Source organism: Xenopus laevis, chromosome 1S (genome assembly GCF_017654675.1).
Source record: "Xenopus laevis strain J_2021 chromosome 1S, Xenopus_laevis_v10.1, whole genome shotgun sequence".
In the NCBI taxonomy this organism is placed as follows: Eukaryota; Metazoa; Chordata; class Amphibia; order Anura; family Pipidae; genus Xenopus; species Xenopus laevis.
Window position 1 is genome coordinate 13,349,273 of NC_054372.1, and position 24,633 is coordinate 13,373,905.

At 40.2% G+C, this 24,633-nt stretch overlaps 1 protein-coding gene across 2 annotated transcripts in view; it reads left to right on the forward strand.

Annotated features, from left to right (window-relative positions):
* The window catches only part of sh3bp2.S (SH3-domain binding protein 2 S homeolog), a 35,737-nt gene extending 13,117 nt beyond the window's left edge, over window positions 1–22,620 (forward strand). Inside the window, exons 3-13 of one of the 2 annotated variants that reach the window (XM_041579377.1) lie at window positions 791–893; window positions 1,963–2,080; window positions 3,520–3,590; window positions 4,500–4,582; window positions 6,103–6,165; window positions 6,702–7,515; window positions 10,851–10,962; window positions 13,995–14,050; window positions 15,886–15,964; window positions 16,941–17,000; window positions 21,175–22,620. In XM_041579377.1, the coding sequence (XP_041435311.1) occupies window positions 791–893; window positions 1,963–2,080; window positions 3,520–3,590; window positions 4,500–4,582; window positions 6,103–6,165; window positions 6,702–7,515; window positions 10,851–10,962; window positions 13,995–14,050; window positions 15,886–15,964; window positions 16,941–17,000; window positions 21,175–21,315 (1,700 nt within the window). In that variant the 3' untranslated portion in view covers window positions 21,316–22,620. Of the gene's footprint in view, window positions 1–790; window positions 894–1,962; window positions 2,081–3,519; window positions 3,591–4,499; window positions 4,583–6,102; window positions 6,166–6,701; window positions 7,516–10,847; window positions 10,963–13,994; window positions 14,051–15,885; window positions 15,965–16,940; window positions 17,001–21,174 lie in introns of both variants that reach the window. The other variant, XM_041579376.1, reaches the window with a different exon arrangement.
* Window positions 22,621–24,633: the final 2,013 nt, after the last annotated feature.

Consider the following 24,633-nt stretch of genomic DNA (forward strand, 5'->3'; position numbering starts at 1 on the left):
TCGCCCATCACTAATGGAGACACTATGTGGGACATTCACTAAGATTCGTTATTGTGCCAGGGTCCGCTTCGTCGCGCTTCGCCAGACGTATTTTCGCCAGCGCTACGCAAATTCACTAAAATCCAAAGTTGCGCTCAGGGGAAGCGTAAGGTTGCGAAGTTGCGCTAGCGGTAATTCGCCAATCAAAGCAAAGTTACGCTAGCGATGGCTAATTTGCATACGGCGCCAAATTGAAGTTACAATGGAGGTATATGAAGCATCACTACACAAGCCTGGGAAACCTTCAAAACAGCAAATAAAATTTTTATTTTGCCCTACACATGTGCCCACTGTATAGTTAAGGTGCCATGAGTTAGGAAATGTAGGGGGGAAGGAGGGTAGCCCCCAAAAAAAATTTCTATCTTTTTCAGCCTATCACCCATGAAAAATGAAAAAACGCCAGCGTTTTTTGGGACTTAGAAAATTTTTTAACTTTTTTTGAAGCAATCCCTATCTACTCTATTGCACTTCGCCTGGTCTGAGGTGGCAAAGGAAGTCTGGCGCAAAAAGGTAGCGTTCAGAATAATTTGCGCGTTAGTGAATTTTGCGTAGTTACGTCCGTTGCGCAAATTCGCCAGGCGTAAGGGTGCGAAGTAACACTAGCGAATTTACGCCAGCGTCCGTTAGTGAATCAGCAAATTAACGAAAATGCGCTATGCTAGCGCATTCACGCTAGCGTTAGGCGCTTCGTCGTTTAGTGAATTTGCTCCATATAAATCACCAATGTTGGCTTCTTCTTGTTCTTCTCCAGGGCCCCTAAGATTTGTGATCATCCACAAGGGTTGTGTTTACTACTTCAAAACCAGCACTTCCGCCACTTCACAAGGAGCCTTCTCGCTTAATGGCTACAACAGGTTGGTAAACAAGTCTTATTCTCTCCAACATTGTCACCATGATGCCAACATACAACCCTTGCATATTAAATAAGTGGTAATGGAAAGTTGGGTGAACCAAAGCCTGTGCCGCCATTTATGGTGGGAGATCGGATTTAATTTAACTAGGGAGGCACCGAATCCAGGATTCGTCCTTTTTCAGGAGGATTTGGGTTAGGCCGAATCCTTGTGCCTGGTTGAACTGAATCGGAATCCTGATTTGCATATGTAAATTAGGGAAGGGAAATCATGTGACCTTTTGTCACAAAACAAGAAAGTAAAAAAAACATTTCCAACTTTTTCCTTTCCTGGCCCTAATTTGCATATGCAAATTAAGATTCAGTTCGGTATTCGTTCAAATCCTTTATGAAGGGTTCTGGGATTCGACCGTATCCCAAATAGTGGATTTGGTGCATCCCTAAATTTAACAGTGGTTGTGTAGTTTCACCGTGTTTTTCCTCATGGGGCTGTTGGAGAGCTTTGTGCTGGGTGTTTTGACATGGAGAGGTATGGTTTGCTAGTTCAGTTTTCACCAAATTTTGTGATCCCCTCTCCATGTAGGGTCACAGAAAGAGGCAATTTGGGTAGACCATTGTTTGATTCCATTGGACAGTAGTAAATCCTGTCTACAGGTTCTCACCTGGAAGTGGGCTCATGGGGGAAGTGAGCAGTGGTATCTCCTACATAATAAGTTAGGTTGAAAAAAAAACACATGTCCATCAAGTTCAACCTTTTAATTTTTTTTTGAACTGCCTAACTGCTAGTTGATCCAGAGGAAGGCATAAAACCCCATCTGAAGCCTCTCCAATTTGCCTCAGAGGGGGAAAAATTCCTTCCTGACTCCAAGATGCAATGGGACCAGTCCCTGGATGAACTTGTACTATGAGCTATCTCCCATAACCCTGTATTCCCTCACTTGCCAAAAAGCGATCCAACCCCTTCTTAAAGCTATCTAATGTATACTGCCTCACTTTAGATCAGCTCTATGGTTTATGTTCATTTTCAACATAAAAGCCGCCTTCCATTCACATGTGCCCCTATTGCCTTTTAGGGTCATGAGGGCGGCAGAAGAGACTACATCAAGTAATGTGTTTCCATTCAAAATGGTCCACATCAGCAAGAAGCAGCGCACATGGTACTTTTCGGCAGCATCTGAAGAGGAGAGGAAGGTATGGGGCTTGGCTGTCAACCTATGGGCATATGGGTGTGCAGCATGGCAGCCACAATGTCAGATCTCATAGAACTTATATATCTGATGATTATCTTTAAAGGAGAATGTTAGGCACCCCAAGTGATTATATTTACTTACCTGACACCCCGGGCTATCAGCAGAAAACTGCACCGGCCTGTAGTTCTTCCAGCGAGCACCATGGAGTGATCCTCTTCCTGCTTCCCTGGTCTTCTCCCGGCTGTGCATGCTCAGTAGAGCAAAAAGACGAACTTAAACGAAAAAGTCGGATATTTCATTCTATTGCGCATGTGTTGCCCCCGGGAAATTAAAAACAGTAGAAGAAGGAAGAGGTTCGCTCCATGGTGCTCGCTGGAAGAACTGGCCGGTGCAGATTTCTGTTGAAAGGAGCACTCGCCCAGGGTGTCAGGTAAGTAAATATAATCACTTGTGGTGCCTAATTTTTGTCACCCCCAATGTAAATTGCCTTTCCTACTCCTTAATATGGGATCTACCCCCCCCCAAACAAAAATAAATTAAATGTAAATGTACTCAAAAGGAAGGAGAATAATTCAACCACCCCACAAAATAAAAATTAGGAAAAAATATGAAAGCTAGTAGCAGCACTGCATTGACTTTGTCCATTGACAACACCGTGAAACTGTCACATTCAGCCAAGTGTCAGTTTCATTATTCTAGCCAAAAAAATTAGAAGACTGTAAAACAGTGGATTCTTTTTCTGAGAAATAAAATAGATAAAAGGACTAAAGTTGATTAAAACATGAACTTGGTCTTAACCAGCCTGAAGCCCTTCTAGTGGTCTGTCTCAACTCCTGGCAATGTTAATGTGTTAGAATACAGGGAGTTGCAGCTGAACAACATCACACAGGGCCCCAGGCTGCCCATCCTTGCACATTAAATTAAGCAATTTGATCATGTTTTTGTTTGAAATGCATTAGAACTTGTCACTAGGTCCGGCAGTTCTTGATTCAGAACAGAAGATAGGAAGCTTGATTGATGCCAAGTGCAACTATAAGGAAGTGCAAGGAGCACATTTTGATTGAAATACCTTGTGTGGTTTTATGTGCAACTGGAAACTTTGGGTCTATAAAAGGAACCCGGAAGTCGGTCGCGGATAGAGGATGGGCGGGTGGCGGCCAAAAATCCTTACCCGCACATCACTAGTCCCTGCCCATGCCTATTCATTCCCTAGTCCTAAGCCCTGCCTGCTTTCTGCTAAGCCACACCCCCTTTCAGGTTTGCCTTTATAAAAATGTTGATACTGAGAAATATTCAGAACACTCATTATTTGATTATTTGCCCCCGAACTGTGTAGAATGTTGGCACCTGCTGATAGGCTGATACTGCATAAAAGATATATTATATATATATATATATATTATATTTGGCTTCCTGCAATATTTAACATTTCTGTTGCAGAAGTGGATGCTGTCCTTAAGGAAAGAGATCGATTATTACCATGAAAAGAAGGAGACAGTGACAGATTTAAGGTAACTGTGATGTTCGCCTTCCAGAACGCCAGGTAGACTCTAAGGGGCAGATTTATCAAGGGTTGAATAGTAAATTCGAATTGGAATTTTCGAGTTTCAAAATTCAAATGTGAGATTTATCGCCCCTCAACCGTGGAAACGGTCCAAATTCGAATATTCGCCACCTAAAACCCGTCAAGTTCATTTACAAGTCAATGGCAGAGGTTCCGTTCAGCCATTTGGACATGTTAATAGCCTTCCTGACATTCAAGGTTTTTTTTCGGGAGAAAAAATTGATTTATACAAATAAAATACGATTTGAATTTTCGGGTCAGAACCATTCGATCGAATATTAGACATTCAAATGTTTTCTTAAATAAACTCCCAGTCGAATTGGGGGTATATTCGAATTAAAAAAAATTCACATGAATTAAGAAATTCGACTTTTGAGAAATGGGCCTCCAACTGTGCCTTTTTGAGAACAACATAATCAGGCCTATCTTTAAAATATATCTATCAAACAACCGCTATGGTTTGGCACGTCATCTAGTTATGACATATGTAGACAGATATAGAAAATAAAAAAATAATGATGTATTACGTGCACAGTCTATATATGACATGTAGGGTATATTTATCAAAGAGTGAAGTTAGAGGTCGCCACAGTCCTCCACTCATTTCTATGGGATTTCAAAAGGCTTATTTATCAAAGGATGAACTTTCACTTTCACCCATTGATAAATAACTCTTTTAAAAATCCCATAGAAATGAATGGAGAGTGGCAGAATTTCACTCTAGAAGACTGTGGCGACCTCTAACTTCACTCTTTGATAAATATACCCCGTAGAGTCTACATGAATTTAAGTTAAACTTTTTCTTGCCCACGATGATAATCAAACACTGCAACTTGTTCTTTCCTAATATTTTCAGCGACCCTGACTCTGATTCTGACAGCTTCTATGGCTCTGTGGAACGCCCTGTGGATATTAAATACACTCACAATCTGTCTGATGGTAAAAAATTAACTGTATTTTTGCCATTTGAATTCTGTTTCATTGGGGGTGATCATGTTACTCATGGGCAAAGTTTGCTGTGGTCCAGGAACTCATAGGATCCAGCAGGTAGAATAATGAAAGCAAATATATGATTGGTTATTATGCAGGGGTACATTTAGTGATGGCACAAAGCAAAACAGACTTTGTTGGAATTGTTTATAAGCAATAGAACTATACAACCTGTGGCCTTCTAGCTGTTGGACTGTGCTGGAGTTGGCAACATGCTGGGAAAAACTGATATTAAATGTTGCCATTGACAACACACCCTACAGTATATGTTATTCTCTCAGCCCCTTCTACCTACAGCTGCTGCTCTGGAAGACCCACTCAGTGAGGAGTTCATGATAGTTGCCCATGTTAGGACTAAAGGAGAAGGAATGGCTAAAACTAAGTGAGCTTTATCAGAAAGGTCTATATAAATACACCAGTAAAACATCAAAATAACGCTGCTCTGAGTCAACATATTTCTTTCCTTCTATTGTGTAATCATGGGCTTCTGTATCAGACTTCCTGTTTTCAGTTTAAACCTCCAGGGCTAGGGCTTGAACATGCTCAGTTTGCTTCTCTCTCCCACTCCCCCTCCATTCTCCCCTTCCTCTCTGCTGTAAACTGAGCCCAGAGCTATGAGTGAGCAGGGAGAGACTCAGGCAGCGAGTGATGTCACACCAAGCTAATATGGCAGCTGCTATCCTAAACAAACAGAGAGCTTATAGAGCTGTTTACTCAGATATGGCATTCTGCAGAATAAATATAGTATTGAGGTTAATCCAATGCTCCAGTAGCTTTCCTTGCCCATGACAAACAAGTAAGCTTTATCAGAAAGGTCCATCTAAATATACCAGTAAACCCCCAAAGTAATGTTGCTCTGAGTCCCCTGTCAAAAGAAACACTGCATTTCTTTCCTTCTATTGTGTACTCATGGGCTTCTGTATCAGACTTCCTGCCTTCAGCTTTAACCTCATTGCCCTGGGCAAGAGCATGCTCAGTTTGCTCCTCTCCCCCCTCCCCTCCCTTCTCTACTGTAATCTGAGCCAAGAACAGGGAGAGACTCATGCAGGAAGTGATGTCACACCACATTACTACTGCAGCTCCTATTCTAAACAAACAGAGAGTTTCTAGAGCTTTTTACTCAGGTATGGTAAAACATTCTACAGAATAAATATAGCATTCTAGCTTGCACTATTGCAGCTAATCTATTGGCAATAAAATGCCTCAGTAGCTTTCCTTCTCCTTTAAGACAATGTCGCCTGATTGGCTAATGCGGATTAGTAGCGCTGTTTCAAACTTTGGCAACAAAAGTATCCAGCCAGAATAACAGACTCACAAGTGTAGATGGAGGCCTTGGGTGAACTGCTCTGAGCCTTCAGCTGGGTTTGCCACGGAAAAAGCTGTAGATCCCTACTATAGCAACATGCATGTGTGTGTGTGTTATTCCCAAAAGAAAACAACGAGATTTACTGATGCTTCTACACGTTTAGATCAAGACGAAGATGATGACGATGATGATGAGGACGACTACGAAAAACTCGATGGAGCGGATGGTAAGTTCATTTGAGATTATATTTACCCTTAAGGTGGCCATACACGGGCCGATAAAAGCTGCCGACAGACCGAGTCGGCAGCTTATTGGCCGTGTATGGGGGCCCCCGACGGGCTTCCCTGATCGAGATCTGGCCGAAAGTCGGCCAGATCTCGATCGGATGGGATTAAAAATCCCGTCGGATCGCGGCCGCATCTGTTCGTTGATGCGGTCCCGCGATCCGACCGCCCGTTTGGCGAACGCTAGGATCCGATCGTTGGGCCCTAGGGCCCACGATCGGATCAGCCCGATATTGCCCACCTTAAGGTGGGCATATCGGAGGGAGATACGCTCGTTTGGCGACATCGCCAAACGAGCGGATCTATACGTGTATGGCCACCTTTACAACCACATTGCGGTGGTGTTCAGATAAATATACATATGTCTACCTTATGTTAAATCATTTGACTTCATTGTTGTATGTATTGAGAGCATACTAACTACTGCAAAATGTACAAATGCATTTCAACGGTTAACCTCAGCTTTTGTCTAATTCAGAGAATGCACCAACATATCCACCGCCTCCTGTCCCACGGAATCAGAGAAACGGCAATGCTTCTGTCAAGCCAAGAGCCAAGTCTGATGTTGGACTGCCCTATAAGCCACCGCCTCCTCCGACCCCTCCATTAACAAAGACGCTGCCTCTTGCTTTTGACCACGAAAGGAAGTTTCCAAGGAAAGAATCAGCAAGCCATCTAGGCTTTTCATGTGGGCCACCACCTCATAAAATAGAAGCGTTTACTCCAAAACTTCCTGCTCACAAAAAGACTACATTTGACCTAACTGAGAAAGATCCACATCCGAGGGAAGATTTAATTGGCTCGTCAGATTCTGTTCCAGGTTATGATCCCTGTGGGCTTACTATTAAACCACCTTCATCATCACTACAGCTAGCAGTTCGCCGTGTTGATCCACCTGCCCTGCCTCCTGCTTCTTACCCAAAGAAAAATGGTTTAAGCTGTAAACCTTTTGCAAAGCCCAGTACACAGATAATTTGTAACACTGTGAACAAAGAACTTGCCGACAGATTTAGAATGTTACCTGTTTCATTACCCGTCCCTCCTAAACCTTCTGTAAAACCAAGCTCTTCCTCCAATGCACCACCACCTCCCCCTCCAGTGAAACCTTCCATTTCATCGTCTACTCCTCCATCTGTTACAATAGCTTCTCATAGCCCTCCAGTCCCACCAATCAAACCCAGAACTCTCACTGTTGATCAGAAAGTGGAGAGGATGCCACAGAAGCCATCCCCTATACCCCGCCAGCCAGGAAGAAGGTCAGAGAGTGATAAACCTGAGCCTACACCAAAGCTGTAAGTATAAGCCTTCATTGTTCATCGTGTTATTCCGTGCAAGTAATGAGATTTCCAGTAAACCCTTGGCATGCATGATAATCCTTATAGATTGATTGGACTCCCTTCGTCCAGTGAAGTTTTCAAACGTCCAATTGATTTTTTAGGATATTGCCACAATAATTATAACATTTTTGTCCTGAAATCAGTATTCTGGAAGTATAAATTCTTACTGTGTAGGTTTACCTAAAGTGCCTTTTTCAGGTTGGCTATCCACAAGGTTTCTTATCTTCTCACTTCTTATTTTCTCACTTTTCTGTTACAACCCCTGCAAGAAGCCACCAAGAACCCTTGCAAAATGCTTCCATCTTTGGAAGTAATCTTAAATCCCTGCCCCCCCCCAAAAAAAGTGAACAAGTCTGATGTCACATACAAACTAGAGTGACTAGACTAGTTGACTTAGGAAAGTATGGAGTGTCAGCTTAGCAGCTCAGAGTAATTAGAGTTTCAATCAAGTCAATAGTCCACATGTTTTTAGCAGAGCCTTTACAAAGGTCAAAGGACAAGTAGTACCTTAAAGGAACAATAACACCAAAATGAAATTGTTTTGTTTTAAAGGAATGAAAGTATAATGTAGTGTTGCCCTGCACTGGTACAACTTGGGTGTTCAAAGCTGAAAAAGGCACAGGATACACAGCAGATAACAAATAAGCTCTGTAGTATACAATGGGATTCTTCAGAACTTATCTGTTATCTACTGTGTATCCTGTGCTTAAATGGCTGCCCCCACGGCTACACAGCAGCTTGTTTATATGTGCTATAGTAGTACTTATCTGTTATCTATTGTATATCCTGTGCTTGAATGGCTGCCCCCATGGCTACACAGCAGCTTGTTTATATAAACTATAGTAGTACTTATCTGTTATCTACTGTGTATCCTGTGCTTGAATGGCTGCCCCCATGGCTACACAGCAGCTTGTTTATATAAACTATTGTAGTACTTATCTGTTATCTACTGTGTATCCTGTGCTTGAATGTCTGCCCCCATGGCTACACAGCAGCTTGTTTATATAAACTATAGTAGTACTTATCTGTTATCTACTGTGTATCCTGTGCTTGAATGGCTGCCCCCATGGCTACACAACAGCTTGTTTATATAAACTATAGTAGTACTTATCTGTATCTACTGTGTATCCTGTGCTTGAATGGCTGCCCCCATGGCTACACAGCAGCTTGTTTATATAAACTATAGTAGTACTTATCTGTTATCTACTGTGTATCCTGTGCTTGAATGGCTGCCCCCATGGCTACACAGCAGCTTATTTATATAAACTATTGTAGTACTTATCTGTATCTACTGTGTATCCTGTGCTTGAATGACTGTCCCCATGGCTACACAGCAGCTTGTTTATATAAACTATAGTAGTACTTATCTGTTATCTACTGTGTATTCTGTGCTTGAATGGCTGCCCCCATGGCTACACAGCAGCTTGTTTATATAAACTATAGTAGTACTTATCTGTTATCTACTGTGTATCCTGTGCTTGAATGGCTGCCCCCATGGCTACACAACAGCTTGTTTATATAAACTATAGTAGTACTTATCTGTATCTACTGTGTATCCTGTGCTTGAATGGCTGCCCCCATGGCTACACAGCAGCTTGTTTATATAAACTATAGTAGTACTTATCTGTTATCTACTGTGTATCCTGTGCTTGAATGGCTGCCCCCATGGCTACACAGCAGCTTATTTATATAAACTATTGTAGTACTTATCTGTATCTACTGTGTATCCTGTGCTTGAATGACTGTCCCCATGGCTACACAGCAGCTTGTTTATATAAACTATAGTAGTACTTATCTGTTATCTACTGTGTATTCTGTGCTTGAATGGCTGCCCCCATGGCTACACAGCAGCTTGTTTATATAAACTATAGTAGTACTTATCTGTTATCTACTGTGTATCCTGTGCTTGAATGGCTGCTCCCATGGCTACACAGCAGCTTGTTTATATGAACTATAGTAGAGTTTCTGAAGCAAACACACCAGTTGTACCAGTGCAGGGCAACAAAACATTATATTTTCATTACTTGGTGTTTTGGTGTTACTGTTCCTTTAAGAACAAGCCAAATGATACTGTAGGTCTTCAATACACATAGATAGAAGGATCCTTACCGAGTCTGCAGAGACTTGAGAGGAGGCAGTGAGATTAATGAGTCCAGTGATCAGTGACAGTTACCAAGTGGAGACCAGTGACCATGAGTTAAGGGAATTTATAGAAGGAGGTACACATCGTTTGAAAAAGGGGTTGTCTAAATGTTTTTTATTTTTTTGGCATAATTCCAAAAGAAAAGTGTATTGCAAAGCATTATTTTTTAATTAAAAATGTTAATTTATTTTAAAGTTATTTATTTTCACAATAATTAAGCAGGACAGAAGGCTGGCAATGGGGCCAGGCAGTGGCGTAACTAGATGTTACTGGGTCCTGCAGATATTAATTTCAGGGCCCCCAACATATCCAGAGGCTGTCCTGTTTTATCAACATTTATTGAAATTGTATATGAATTGGGCCCCCCTACAGCCGCAGGGTCTGCTTCTTCTGTAGTTACGCCCCTGGGTGCAGGGTCAGGTCTGATCAAGTGCCACATAAAAACAAGGGCATTAATCCTCTAAATCAGGGATATCTAACTAGAGTCAGGAGTTAAAGTGCAAAATAGCACCCAGTTTTGTGCTTTGCACATTGCACTTGCTTTCCTATATGAGCCTTGAACATTGCTATGGCAGAGCTGAGCCAAGTAGGATTTGCACCTGAGGCACAACTAGTTGGCACATCATCACCCCTTCCCTACTCACTGCAAACACTACCCCCTTACAAGCCCCCCATCCCCAAGCTTGCTCATCCCCAGTGCTGGTTGATCTTTTCCCTCTCCCTGATGCTTGTTCCCATCTCTCCCGTATACACCTGTAGCAGGTAAAAGACATATCGTTCTGACTAGTGATCCGCATCCAGGATTCAAACTGAATCTGAATCCTAATTTGCATATGCAAATTAGGGGCGGGGAGGGAAATAGCGTGATTTTTGTCACAAAACGAGGAAGTAAAAAATGGTTTCCCTTTCCCACCCCTAATTTGCATATTCGGCCGAATCCTTCGCAATGGAATCGGGGGTTCAGACGAATACAAAATAGTGGATTCGGTGCCTTCCTAGTTCTGACTGCTGCATCCATGCAGCAATTATTCACAGGACCAGAAGCAGGAGTAGGCAGGAACGATCAAAATTCAAAAGTCTTCATTGATGCCTCCAGTTTGCCCTTGTTCTGCCTCTGTTTTAGTCTGTGATGTTTTTTTTCTAGGAGATTGCCACCTGATGGGCAAAGTTTCAGAGGTCTCAGCACAGAGGGTCCTGCTCACCCAAAAAAGCCGAATAGAAAGTGTAATATGAGTGACAGTGATGAGGACTACGAAAAGGTGGAAAAGATATACAGTATATATTGGTGGCTCAAGTATATGAAATTGAATGAAGGGCGAGGGTGGGAATGAGCAGCAACTGATTACCTGGATCAATCAAAATGGTCTTGTGTATATAGATTTAGTCTCTTCTGCATCCATATAGGGTGTCCTTTTTTTATCTTACAGTATATGAAACGTTTGCAGTTTAGCCTGACACCAATAGAAATACAGTTATTTTAACCCCAACTACAGGTCTGGGACCTGTTATCCAGAATGCTAGGATAATGGATCTTTCTGTAATTTGGATCTTCATACCTTAAGTCTACTAGAAAATCATATAAGCATTAAATAAACCCAATAGGCTGGTTTTGCTTCCAATAAGGATTAATTATATCTTAGTTGGGATCAGGTACAAGCTACTGTTTTATTATTATAGAGAAAAAGGAAATCACTTCTAAAAGTTTGGATTATTTGGATAAAACAGAGTCTATGGGAGACGGTCTTTCCGTAATTCAAAGCTTTCTGGATAATGGATTTCCGGATAACAGATCCCATACCTGTACTTACCCTTAAACTATTTGCGGAAACCCCAAAGACAAAACTTGAAACCTAAAAACTGACCTTTAAATGACATGCGTTTAGTGCTTTTAAAGTTATTTGTAAATGTAATTGCTATTGAAAGCTGCATTTGCTTAACTCCTGCTTGTTACTTTTTAAATAATCTTTAAAAAGCCCAGTCTCCTCCAGCATGGCAGGTCTGTCAATCCGTTGGCTTGTGTTGCATTGCTTCAATAGCCAAATCTGCCAGGGCTATTGGCAGAAAAAGGGACAGACAGACACTGCTTTCAATAGCAATACATACACAAATAACTTAAAGGAACAGTTCAGTGTAAAAATAAAATTGGGTAAATAAATAGGCTATGCAAAATAAAAAATGTTTGTAATATAGTTAGTTAGGCAAAAATGTAATGTATAAAGGCTGGAGTGACTGGATGTCTAACATAATAGCCAGAACACTACTTCCTGCTTTTCAGCTCTCTAACTCTGAGTTAGTCAGTGACTATAAGGGGGGCCACATGGGACATAACTGTTCAGTGAGTTTGCAATTGATCCTCAGCATTCAGCTCAGATTCAAAAGCAACAGTTATGACCCATATGACCCCCCTTAAGTCACTGATTGGTTACTGCCAATCAGTGGAAAGCAAGAGAGTTGAAAAGCAGGAAGTAGTGTTCTGGCTATTATGTTACACATCCAGTCACTCCAGCCTTTATACATTACATTTTTGCCTAACTAACTAACTATATAATAACTATATTAGAAATTTTATTTTATCTATTTACCCCGTTTTTATTTTTATACTGAACAATTCCTTTAAATACCATAGATACATTGTAATGAATGCATATTGCAAAGTTGCTTGGAATTTAGAAGTTCTTTTAGTAGGCAAAAAAAACATTTTTTGGGTTGACATGTCTGTTAAAATCCTTATAGAGGTATTGGACCCGTTCTGAATTATGGAAAGCCCATATCCCGTATACTCCATTTTATTCAAATAATCCACATTTTAAAAAACTATTTCCTTTTTCCCTGTGATAATAAAACAGTAACTTGTACTTGATCCCAACTAAGATATAATTAATCCTTATTGGAAGCAAAACCAGCCTATTGGGTTTATTTAATGTTTACATGATTTTCTAGTAGACTTAAAGGGGTGGTTCACCTTTAGGTTATCTTTTAGTATGTTACAGAATGGCCAATTCTAAGCAACTTTTCAGTTGGTCTTCATTATTAATTTTTATAGTTTCTGAATTATTTGATGTCTTCTTCTGACTCTTCTTACTTTTCAAATTGGGGTCACTGACCATTTAAAAAGCAAATACTCTGTAAGGCTACTCATTTATTCAGGCCTCTCCTATTCATATTCAAGTAGGGATGCACAGAATCCACTATTTTGGATTCAGCCGCACCCAAGAATCCTTCACGAAAGATTCGGCTGAATACTGAACCGAATCCTGCAAATTAGGGGTGGGAACATTTTTTACTTCCTTGTTTTGTGACAAAAAGTCACGCAATTTCCCTCCTGCCCCTAATTTGCATATGGAAAATAGGATTTGGTTCAGCGGGGCAGAAGGATTCGGGTCCTCCTGAAAAAGGACAAATCTTTCCAGTCTCTTATTCAAATCAATGCTTAGTTGCTAGGGTAATTTGGAGCACAGCAACCAGATTGCTGAAATTGCAAACTGGAGAGCTGCTGTATAAAAAAGGTAAGTAACTCAAAAATCACAAATAATAATAAATTAAAACCAACTGCAAATTGTTTCAGAATATCCCTCTCTACATCATGCTAAAAGTTTATTTTAAAGGTGAACAAAACCTTTAACGTATGATGAATTATGGAAAGAACCATTATCCGGAAAACCCCAGGTCCCAAACATTCTGGATAACAGGTCCCATACCTGTATAACAGATTATTCTGTCAATATTAGCTTCTTATTAGCGTTGCTGATTTTGTTTCCTTTGCCTGGCCCAGATTTCTTATGAGTTACTTAGTCCTATCAATGTACAGGTACAGGTATCCTTTGCAGTCTTTGCCCACTGTGGTCTGAATGCTGTGTTTTAAGGTGATCTAAAGGGGATCTTTAAGGGGATATAAAGGAAAAAATATAATCCAATACACATCTCTACACACTCACTGACTGCTCTGCAGGGAAACAAACAAAGCTGCTTGAGTTCTGAATGGCTGGGAAGTAAGGCGGGGGCTCCCCCTGCTGTTCATAAGTATGATTGTTTCCCTGCAGAGCAGTTAGGGACCATCTGACAATTCCTATCCACAGCAGTAAATGAAGGGAGAATTTCACTGCATACAGTCAGGTTTCTCATAAAAACGGTACAAATTTTTTAATTAAATTATATTGGTGATATATATATATTTATTTTTCATTAAAGAAAGTAAAAATAGGATCTTATTTTTGTTTGCCTTTACATGGCCTTTAGGGCTTCTTTACTACATTTCTACTTTAGTTCTAAACTTTAACCCTCTTTTTTTCAGGTTCCCTTACCTGTCTCTGTATTTGTTGAAACCAATGATTCTGTGGAAGTGGAAAGGTAATTGTGAAAGTGACAGATGTTTGTTTGGATTGGTATACATAGTATATACACAGTGTTGTGCTGTTTATATTATGGTTCTCAGTGGTATATTGTCTATAAATCTCGGGGTGTTTTTAGTGGGGAAAAAAACCCTCAAATTTTTCGTGATTTATTATACCACCAAGCTGATAAAAATCCGAATCCAAAAATACTCCACCAAGCTGTCGAGATCCTGTAGAAGTCAATGGCAAAGATCCCATTTCAAATTTGAAGATATCATGGTCTGCGATGAGTTTCTGCCAAAAATCAGGGGTTTTGAGCGATTTCACGAAAAATTTGAGCGTTTCATAAAACCCGAAAAATTCTGATTTTTTTTTTCCCCGCAAAAGTCTTTTTTTTTTTTAAACCAAATTTATCTAGTTTTTTCAATGCTAAATAAAGTCCAATTGTGGATTCTTCTTTGGTCAGACTTTTTGTACTTAAAAAAATGGATTTTGATAAAAAAACTAAATCTTCAGCTATGTGCATACTTTGTATATTGAGTACTCCTGTGTACAGCCATGACTTACACAGCACTGAAAACTTAAATGCCATATAGTTGATAAAAAATGTGACACCCCACAAATTCAACAAAGGTGTCTTATGCATAAATCAATATTGTGAACACTTACATTATAAGGTGCAGCTCCCTGAATAGCACTGATTATTGTGAACTTCATCACATTCTATTGCAATTGTATCTGTGTTTGGTGTGGGTAGGGGTTATTGCTATTGTTCATACTACAATAAACATGTTTTCTGGAAATATAATTACACCCTTTGCTGCCTACCCCTAGTTTCGGACCCTAGCAACCAGATTGCTGAAATTGCAAACTGGAGAACTGCTGAATAAAAAGAGAAAAAACCACAAATAATAAAAAGTGAAAACCAATTGCAAATTGTCACAGAATATCACTCTCTACTAGGGATGCACAGAATCCCGGATTCAGTTCGGGATTCGGCTTTTTTCAGCAGGATTCAGGCGGATCCATCTACCCGGCCGAACCGAATCCGAACCCTGGGCGGAGAGGGAAATTGTGTGACTTTTTGTCACAAAACATGGAAGTAAAAAATGTTTTCCCCTTCCCACCCCTAATTTGCATATGCAAATTCGGATTCGATATTCGGCCAAATCTTTTGCGAAGGATTCGTGGGTTCGGTCAAATCCAAAGTAGTGGATTCAGTGGATCCTTACTCTCTACCTCATAATAAAAGTTAATTTTAAGGTGAACAATCCCTTTAAAAACTAAAACTTATGACAAATTTGCAGACAAGTGAAAATATGGCTGTAACTATGGCTCTGCAAAATTAGCATTCACATATTTTTTATCAACTTATAACGTTCCATAAATAAATAGTAACAATAATATCAACAATCATTGTAAAGCAGGGGTGCCCATAAGGTAGATCGTAAACTACCAGTAGACCTTTAGCTGTAGATCTCAAGACACTGTCAACAAACAGCTTGTCTATGTCACCCTCCTGTTTCATGCTTTTCATTCTGATATTTATTATGTTAAGGTTACATAAGAAATAGTTGTTTGTTAAATATAGCAATATACATTTTCTCATAAATCAGTATTTAAGTAATATTTTCCATGGAACAGAATGTTAACAATGCTTTTATGGATATAGATCATAATGGGACAACATCACTAAAAGTAGATCTCACATTAGTAAAGTACGGGCACTCCTGTTGTAAAGGATATTCTGAACTCTGTGCATAAAATATGTTCGGTAAATATTGTACAGAATTGCTTTCTGCGCTATTTTTGTTCTGTTGATAAATCAGAGCATTGTTCTCTTTTGTTTAGAATATTCAAAGCTGCAAGCCCGGGCGGAACCCCCCAGAATGGCTTATTCTGTATACGAAAGTCTGCTAAGGCCGGAAAGGTAGTTCTACTGTGTGTATATGTATATATATATATTATATTTTTTTTTGACCTTCCGAAACGTCACGTTGGCTGTTTATATGCTCACATAAAATACAATTTTCATCTTTTTGCACAAAGTCCCGGTGTTGGTGGTCTTCTTTGAAAATATATAAAAAATTTACAGTGCACCTGGGCCCACAATGGAAGCAGTGTGCTACCCTTCATAATATATATATATATATATATATATATATATATATATATATATATATATATATATATATATATATACAGGTATGGGACATATTATCCTGGGGGTTTCCAAATAACGGATCTTTCAGTATTTTGGATCTTCATACCTTAAGTCTACTAGAAAATTATTTAAACATTAAATAAACCCCAAAAGCTGGTTTTGCCTCCAATAAGGATTAATTATATCTTAGTTTGGATCAAGTACAAGCTACTGTTTTATTATTACAGAGAAAAAGGAAATCATTTTTAAAAATGTAATTATAATGAAGTCTATGGGAGATGGCCATTCCGTAATTTGGAGCTTTCTGGATAACGGGTTTCCGGATTCCATACCTGTATGTATATATATGTATATATATATATATACACATATACACATACAATATGCACACACACATTCCTTTTCATGTATGTTTTTTACAGCAGCTCATATTCATAGTTATTTCCTGTATTTCCTCTGGGAAATACACAAGCGTATATATAGTAGAAACTGCTAAAAAGTGGAAGTGTCTGTGTTCCTCTTCTATAATAAATATCATCTAAAATATTAATCATATGTTATTTTTATGCAGCTTTAAAATACCATGGCAACCATGAATCCGGTCATAAAAGACTTTGCGTTTTCATATTTCCTGTTTGCAATTTGTGTGTTGAAAATATTGTCTCATTATTATTGCCTTGCAGTGCACAGATAATTGGAATGACGATGTAAAACACGTCTTTATTTGTTTTTCCTTTCAAAGGTTCTAGTTGTTTGGGATAGAGCCGTTGAGAAATCAAGGAACTACAGGATATATCAAAAGGTTGGTAGAAATATCAGAGCTGCTGTATGCCTTTGTATGTGCAACGTGCATTGTAAGATTTGCCTTTGCTTAAAGGAACAGTAACGTCAAAAAAGAAGTGTTTTAAAGTAATGAAAATATAATGCAGTGTTGTCCTGCACTGGTAAAACTGGTGTGTTTGCTTCAGAAACACTACTATTGTTTATATAAAAAAGCTGCTGTGTAGCAATGGGGGCAGCCATTCAAGCACAGGATACACAGTAGATAACAGATAAGTACTACTATAGTTTATATAAACAAGCTGCTGTGTAGCCATGGGGGCAGCCATTCAAGCACAGGATACACAGTAGATAACAGATAAGTACTACTATAGTTTATATAAACAAGCTGCTGTGTAGCCATGGGGCAGCCATTCAAGCACAGGATACACAGTAGATAACAGATAAGTACTACTATAGTTTATATAAACAAGCTGCTGTGTAGCCATGAGGACAGCCATTCAAGCACACGATACACAGTAGATAACAAATAAGTACTACTATAGTTTATATAAACAAGCTGCTGTGTAGCCATGGGGGCAGCCATTCAAGCACAGGATACACAGTAGATAACAGATAAGTACTACTATAGTTTATATAAACAAGCTGCTGTGTAGCCATGGGGGAAGCCATTCAAGCACAAGATACACAGTAGATAACAGATAAGTACTACTATAGTTTATATAAACAGGCTGCTGTGTAGCAATGGGGGCAGCCATTCAAAGGAGAAAAGGCTCAGGTTACACAGCAAATAGAAAATAAGCTCTGTCTGACTAATGGTGTTATCTGTTATCCACTATTTAACCTGTGCCATATAGCCATTTTTCAATTTCCGCCATTGCTACACAGCAGCTTATTTATATGAACTATAGTAGTGTTTCTGAAGCAAACACATCAGTGCAGGGCAACACTACATGATATTTTCATTACTTTAAAACACTTAAATTTTTTGGTGTTACTGTTCCTTTAAAGGAACAGTAGCATCAAATGAAAGTACAGGTATCCAGAATGCTCGGGACCTGGGGTTTTCCGGATAACGGATCTTTCCGTAATTTGGGTCTTCATGCCTTAAGTCTACTAGAAATTCATTTAAACATTACCGTATATACTCGAGTATAAGCCGAGGTACCTAATTTTACCTACGAAAACTGGGAAAACTTATTGACTCTAGTATAAGCCTAGACACAACTACAGCCCTGTCTCCCAGCAGCGCACATTCTGCCAAAGCGACCCTCCCCAGCGATCAACCGGACTTCTTTGCAAAGTTGATGGTGACAGAGAATTGCCAAACGGATTACTGTGTGCATTGTCCCACTACCATGTGCAGAGGGTGCTGTTTGATATTGCCATCACTGTTAATCTTTTGTATAACCAACAGAGGGTGCTGTGTGATATTGCAGTCACTGTTATTCTTCCATATAACCAACAGATGGCATTGTGTGATATTGCAGTCACTGTTATTCTTTCATACAACCAACAGAGGGCGCTGTGTGATATTGCAGTCACTGTTATTCTTTCATATAACCAACAGAGGGCGCACTGTTATTCTTTCATACAACCAACAGAGGGCGCTGTGTGATATTGCAGTCACTGTTAATCTTTCATATAACCAACAGAGGGCGCACTGTTATTCTTTCATACAACCAACAGATGGCGCTGTGTGATATTGCAGTCACTGTTATTCTTTCATATAACCAACAGATGGCGCTGTGTGATATTGCAGTCACTGTTAATCTTTCATATAACCAACAGAGGGCGCTGTGTGATATTGCAGTCACTGTTATTCTTTCATATAACCAACAGAGGGCGCTGTGTGATATTGCAGTCACTGTTATTCTTTCATATAACCAACAGAGGGCGCTATGTGATATTGCAGTCACTGTTATTCTTTCATACAACCAACAGATGGCGCTGTGTGATATTGCAGTCACTGTTATTCTTTCATATAACCAACGGAGGGCGCACTGTTATTCTTTCATATAACCAACAGAGGGCATTGTGTGATATTGCAGTCTCTCCCCAAGTGCACTATTGGTATAGGAATGATTAAAAGTGACTGCAATCTCAGCTACTCGGGTCGGGTACCGCTGACCCGAGTATAAGCCGAGGTAGACTTTTTCAGCACATTTTGGATGCTGAAAAACTCGGCTTATACTCGGGTATATACGGTAAATAAACCCAATAGGCTGGTTTTGCTTCCAATAAGGATTAATTATATCTTAGTTGGGATAAAGTACAAGCTACTGTTTTATTATTACAGAGAAAAAGGAAATCATTTTTAAAATTTTGGATTATTTGGATAAAATGGAGTCTATGGGAAATGGCCATTCCGTAATTCGGAGCTATTTGGATATCGGGTTTCCGGATAAGGGATCCTATACCAGTAATAAAAATATAATGCAGTGTTGCCCTGCACTGGTAAAACTGATGTGTTTGCTTCAGAAACAGTACTATTGTTTATATAAATAAGCTGCTGTGTAGCAATGGGGGCAGCCATTTATGCACAGGACACACAGTAGATAACAGATAAGTACTACTATAGTTTATATAAACAAGCTGCTGTGTAGCCATGGGGGCAGCCATTCAAGCACAGGATACACAGTAGATAACAGATAAGTACTACTATAGTTTATATAAACAAGCTGCTGTGTAGCCGTGGGGGCAGCCATTCAAGCACAGGATACACAGTAGATAACAGATAATTACTACTATTGTTTATATAAATAAGCTGCTGTGTAGCAATGGGGGCAGCCATTCAAAGGAGAAAGGCTCAGGTAACACAGCAGGTAAGCTCTGTAGAACATAATGGTGTTATCTGTTATACACTATAATCATATCATATCATTTTTTTCAGTTTTCTCCATTGCTACACAACAGCTTGTTTATATAAACTATAGTAGTGTTTCTGAATCCAACACACCAGTTTTACCAGTGCAGGGCAACAGTAGATGATGTTTTCATTACTTTAAAACGCTTTCATTTTCTGGTGTTACTGTTACTTTAATTCATTGTGGCATTCCTCTATACTAAATATCATTCACTTACCTTAACGCAGTGAGCAAAGTGCAGCATTTCCCCCCAGAATTCTAGCAACAATACAGACACAATAGGGTCTTGGCATAACTATGCTGTGTCTATCACAGTTGTGTCTGATTTTCCAATACAAATGCAACTTTGCATCCATGTTTCTGCAAATATTTTCAAAAATTGGTCTGGCTTCATTTCTGGTGTTCAGCATGAGAGAGACATCTACACCCGACTCTTTAGGTGCAAGTGATACTGGGCGCTAAGGGAACCATAGAGCTATCGCCTTGTTCAGCGTTAAAGGGGAAGGAAACCTCGTCGGCGCTAACCCCCCTCCCTCCTCCCCCCTTGCCTACCCCTCCCGCTGGGCAAATGCCCCTAACTTGTTACTTACCCTTCTGCGCAGGTCCAGTCCAGGGAGTTCACAGGCGACATCTTCTTCCACGCGATTTTCTTCCTCCTTTGACCGGCGTTTTGGCGCATGCGCAGTAGGATCGTTTCGCCGGTACGGATCTACTGCGCATGCGCCAAAAGTCACACGCATGCGCAGTAGATCGTACCGGTGAAACGATCCTACTGCGCATGCGCCGGTCAAAGGAGGAAGAAGATCGCGTGGAAGAAGATGTCGCCTGTGAACTCCCTGGACTGGACCTGCGCAGAAGGGTAAGTAACAAGTTAGGGGCATTTGCCCAGCGGGAGGGGTAGGCCAGGGGGGAGGGGGGTTAGCGCCGACGAGGTTTCCTTCCCCTTTAACGGTAACTCCAAGGTTCCCGTGCATCAATAGGCGCAGTAGCACCTGAAAGGCAAAAAGGATTGAGCACATTTTGGATGCAAATGCACAAGACACCACTCACAACGGGGAAAAACGCAAGTTGTAAACTGCACTTGCCAACATAAATGAGCCCTGTAATCTTTACAACATCTTTACAAGGCTTGGAACGTCTTTTAGTAGTGTTGCAGTTAGTGGTAGTGTAGTTTTATAGTTCTATAACCAAGAAGGGGTCTGTTCCCACTTTTGATTCCATATTTCGCATACAAAAAATGAAATGAAAATAGTTTTATGACTGAAATGTGATATTTAGATGTGCTTCTCTGTTTTACTGGTCCCATAATGACTTTTTCTCTTCTCGTAGGGATCCAAGTATTACCTGGAGGCTGACTTGCTTTTCCCAGATGTTGAGAGCTTGGTGGAACACTACTACACAGACAAATTACCAGGCCAAGGCACACCACTGGTTCTCCAGCATGCCTACGGCTGCTCTTTTCCAAGGTGACACAAAGAGAACACGGGAGAGTTCAGTAGTTGAACAGGTTGTTATACGAGTTGGCACATAGTCCCCACACTGGAACAGAAGACTATGGGCACTGGCTAAAGGCTGACCTTTCCCTGTTGATAAACCAACTCAGGGTGCAGGCGTATCATTGACAGAAACTCGTTCTTCAATATGGGCTGGACATCATAACTGTGAACTACTGACAGAGGCCACCAGAGAATAGTGGAGACTTCCACTTTTTAACTGTAGAGAGATCCGCTTTTTATTTATTTTGTTCTGAAGAAATCCAATCACTTGCTTTCTCTACTAAAAGGACTTATTTTTATAACAAATTAAACTTAAAAAAAACACTTTGTTCTGACACGTCAAGTTGGACAGATACTGGCAAAAAAAACGGGGCAACAACATTAAGGCTACTGTGGCTAGAGGAACAGACCACAGTGACTGAGAGAGGGGTGATGGCTGTGGCACATTTGGTCAGAGTAAAGGTGGCTATACACCATATGATCCGCTCATTTAACAAGGTCGCCAAACAAGCTGATCTTTCCCCGATATGCACCACCAACAGCAGGAGGATATAGGGTTAATCCAAACGGCCGAACGATCGGATTACAAGGAAGAGACTGGGCGCCGACTGGATGAGGACCGCATCAGAAATCAACACCTCCCTGATCAATCGCTTGGTCAGATATCGATCGGGGAGACCCGTCAGAAGCCTCATACACTGGCAGATAAGCTGGCAAATCGGTCTAAAGGACAGATATCGGCACCTTTATTCTGGCTCCTTTATGAAGGAGGCTACATTCTAGTGTTATATGACAGTTAGTAAAGAAGTCTGAGGCAAAGACCCCATAACGTGGGTGAAAGCATATACTTATTAGCTCAAGTGATCCATGTCCTAATAGTAAAGTTCTAGACAAAATTGAAACGACTGTGACTAGAGTAACAGACCACAGTGACTGTGCGAGAGGGGTGATGGCTGGGGCACATATTCATCAGCCTGCAGTTCAGGGTATCCCACTTATCAAGTCCCAGACATAATCTATTAAAGCAGTTTTAGTGGTTCATGTAGTGGTTCATGTCATATGTGACCCAGCTATTCCGAGGGTTCAGAACTCTCAAAACAATGCAACGTCTCCCCTCTTTTTGCCACTAACCTATATCAAAAATATTGCATTATAATACTCACTCTTGTACTATTTAGAAAATATTCTTAAAGGGCATGTAAAGGCAAAAAAATTAAATCCCATTTTTACTCTCTTTAATGAAAAAGAAACCCATCTCCAATATACTTTAATTAAAAAATGTGTATCGTTTTTATAAGAAACCTGACTGTATGCAGTGAAATTCTCCCTTCATTTACTGCTGTGGATAGGAATTGTCAGACGGTCCCTAACTGCTGAGCAGGGAAACAATCATACTTATGAACAGCAGGGGGAGCCCCCGCCTTACTTCCCAGCCATGCAGAACTCAAGCAGCTTTGTTTATGACGATCCCTAAGCAGCCCTGACCACACTGAGCATGTGCACAGTCTTAGTCTTGCAAAGATGTTTAACAAAGTTACAAGATGGTGACCCCCTGTAGCCAACTTTGAAAGCATAAATTATTTGTTTGATTAGGCTTGTTGTGCAGTAAGTTCATGTTTATATTTAGTATACAAAATACAGCATTTCTAGGCTTATTCTATTTTAGACTTTACATGCCCTTTAAATGTGGAATAGGCATACAACTGTATAACAGAGGCTCAAGTGCCATACATTCCGTTACGTTCTTCAGTGTAAATGTAAATATATTGGTTGTTAAAGGACATCTGCAGTCTCAGAGCTGTAGGTGCCAAATGGCATGTGACCTGGGACTTATTGCCTTCTCTCAATAAGGAAACCTATCTAGTTTAATACTGTGGGGGTATTGCTGTGTGCAAGGAAGAGAATGAATAGGCAGCAAGCTTGTATATTAATCTCTAACTGATCTATTTCATAGCTTGAAGGCTCCCAAGTGAATATCAAGTAAGCATCATCCTTTACTTAGCTCAGTCTAATGTGTGGACATAGCACTGAAAATATGGAATGCTCTTTGACAGTCAGATCTGCCTGTTCCAGCTCTTTAAAGGACCAGTAACATCAAATTTTTTTTTTAAATAAAAGATCCAAAAAAAAGTCTTTATTAAGAAATAACTTACCAAAACTCTGCTTGCGTTCATCTTCAGAAAGCGATCGGGCAATCTATTGTGCGGCTATCAATTTCTCCTCCCTGCCTTCCTTATAGGAGATAGCCAGGGAGGAGAAATTGAGTGCCGCACGATGGATTGCCGTCATGTCGCCTTTTCTGAAGAGGAGCGCAACCGGAGTTTTGGTAAGCTATTTCTTAAAGGCTTTGCGATTTTAAAGTTTCATTTGTCTTGTTGTTTTTTTCTATGTATACTAACAAATTTTTTTTTGATGTTACTGGTCCTTTAAACTGGTTATACACTGACTGGACAATTTTAACTGCTAACTTGGCCACTCCTGATCCAGCTTATTGATTCCAGTGTGTGGGTGACAAATGGCCTTCCTGTTCTTCATGTCTTGGGATTGACACAGATATCAGGTTGGTTAGAAACCATCACCAGGTGAGAAACACCTTACCCTATTAACGAAGCCCACCCCCCATAATAGCATATATAGACCACCATTATCATCAGATCAGCAAAATTTGACCACAGCCCACTTGGTATGATGCTTAGGGAAACCCCTTAACGCTCTGCATTTGTTTGACACAAAATCCTTTGTTAATTGCTTTTTCCCTATTTTTTTATATATATATTATAACATTTATGATTTTTAAAGTAGAATTATAGTACAATAAGACCATGTCCAAGGAAGCAAAATAAAGACAAAAGAGATCCTCTAATGTCCTAGACATGAGCCCACCCTAAAACAAATGTGGCATGCCCCTCAAATAGTTGGGAAAAAGTTACCGCTTTTGAAGGCAATCGCGCTTTAAAATATGAAAAAACGCCAGTGTTTTATAGAACTTTTATGACTTTCAGGCATACAGGATATGATGTCACTGACATAAGATTGAGGAGGAAGTAGCTTCATCTTATCTGTTCGCCAGGTCTAAGGTGGCGTAGGAAACTGTGATGAAAGAAGTAACGTTCTGTAAAATTCTCACTTTAGTGAATTTGCGGAGTAACAAAAATCAACTGGCGATAGGGCGTGAAACTGCACTAGCAACGGTCTCTTTCACTAACGAATTGTCCTCTTCGCTTGTTAGTAAACTGGCGATGTCCCTGCGGATGAGATTTCTGGAAAATTTTTGCAACAGCCACTTCGCCCT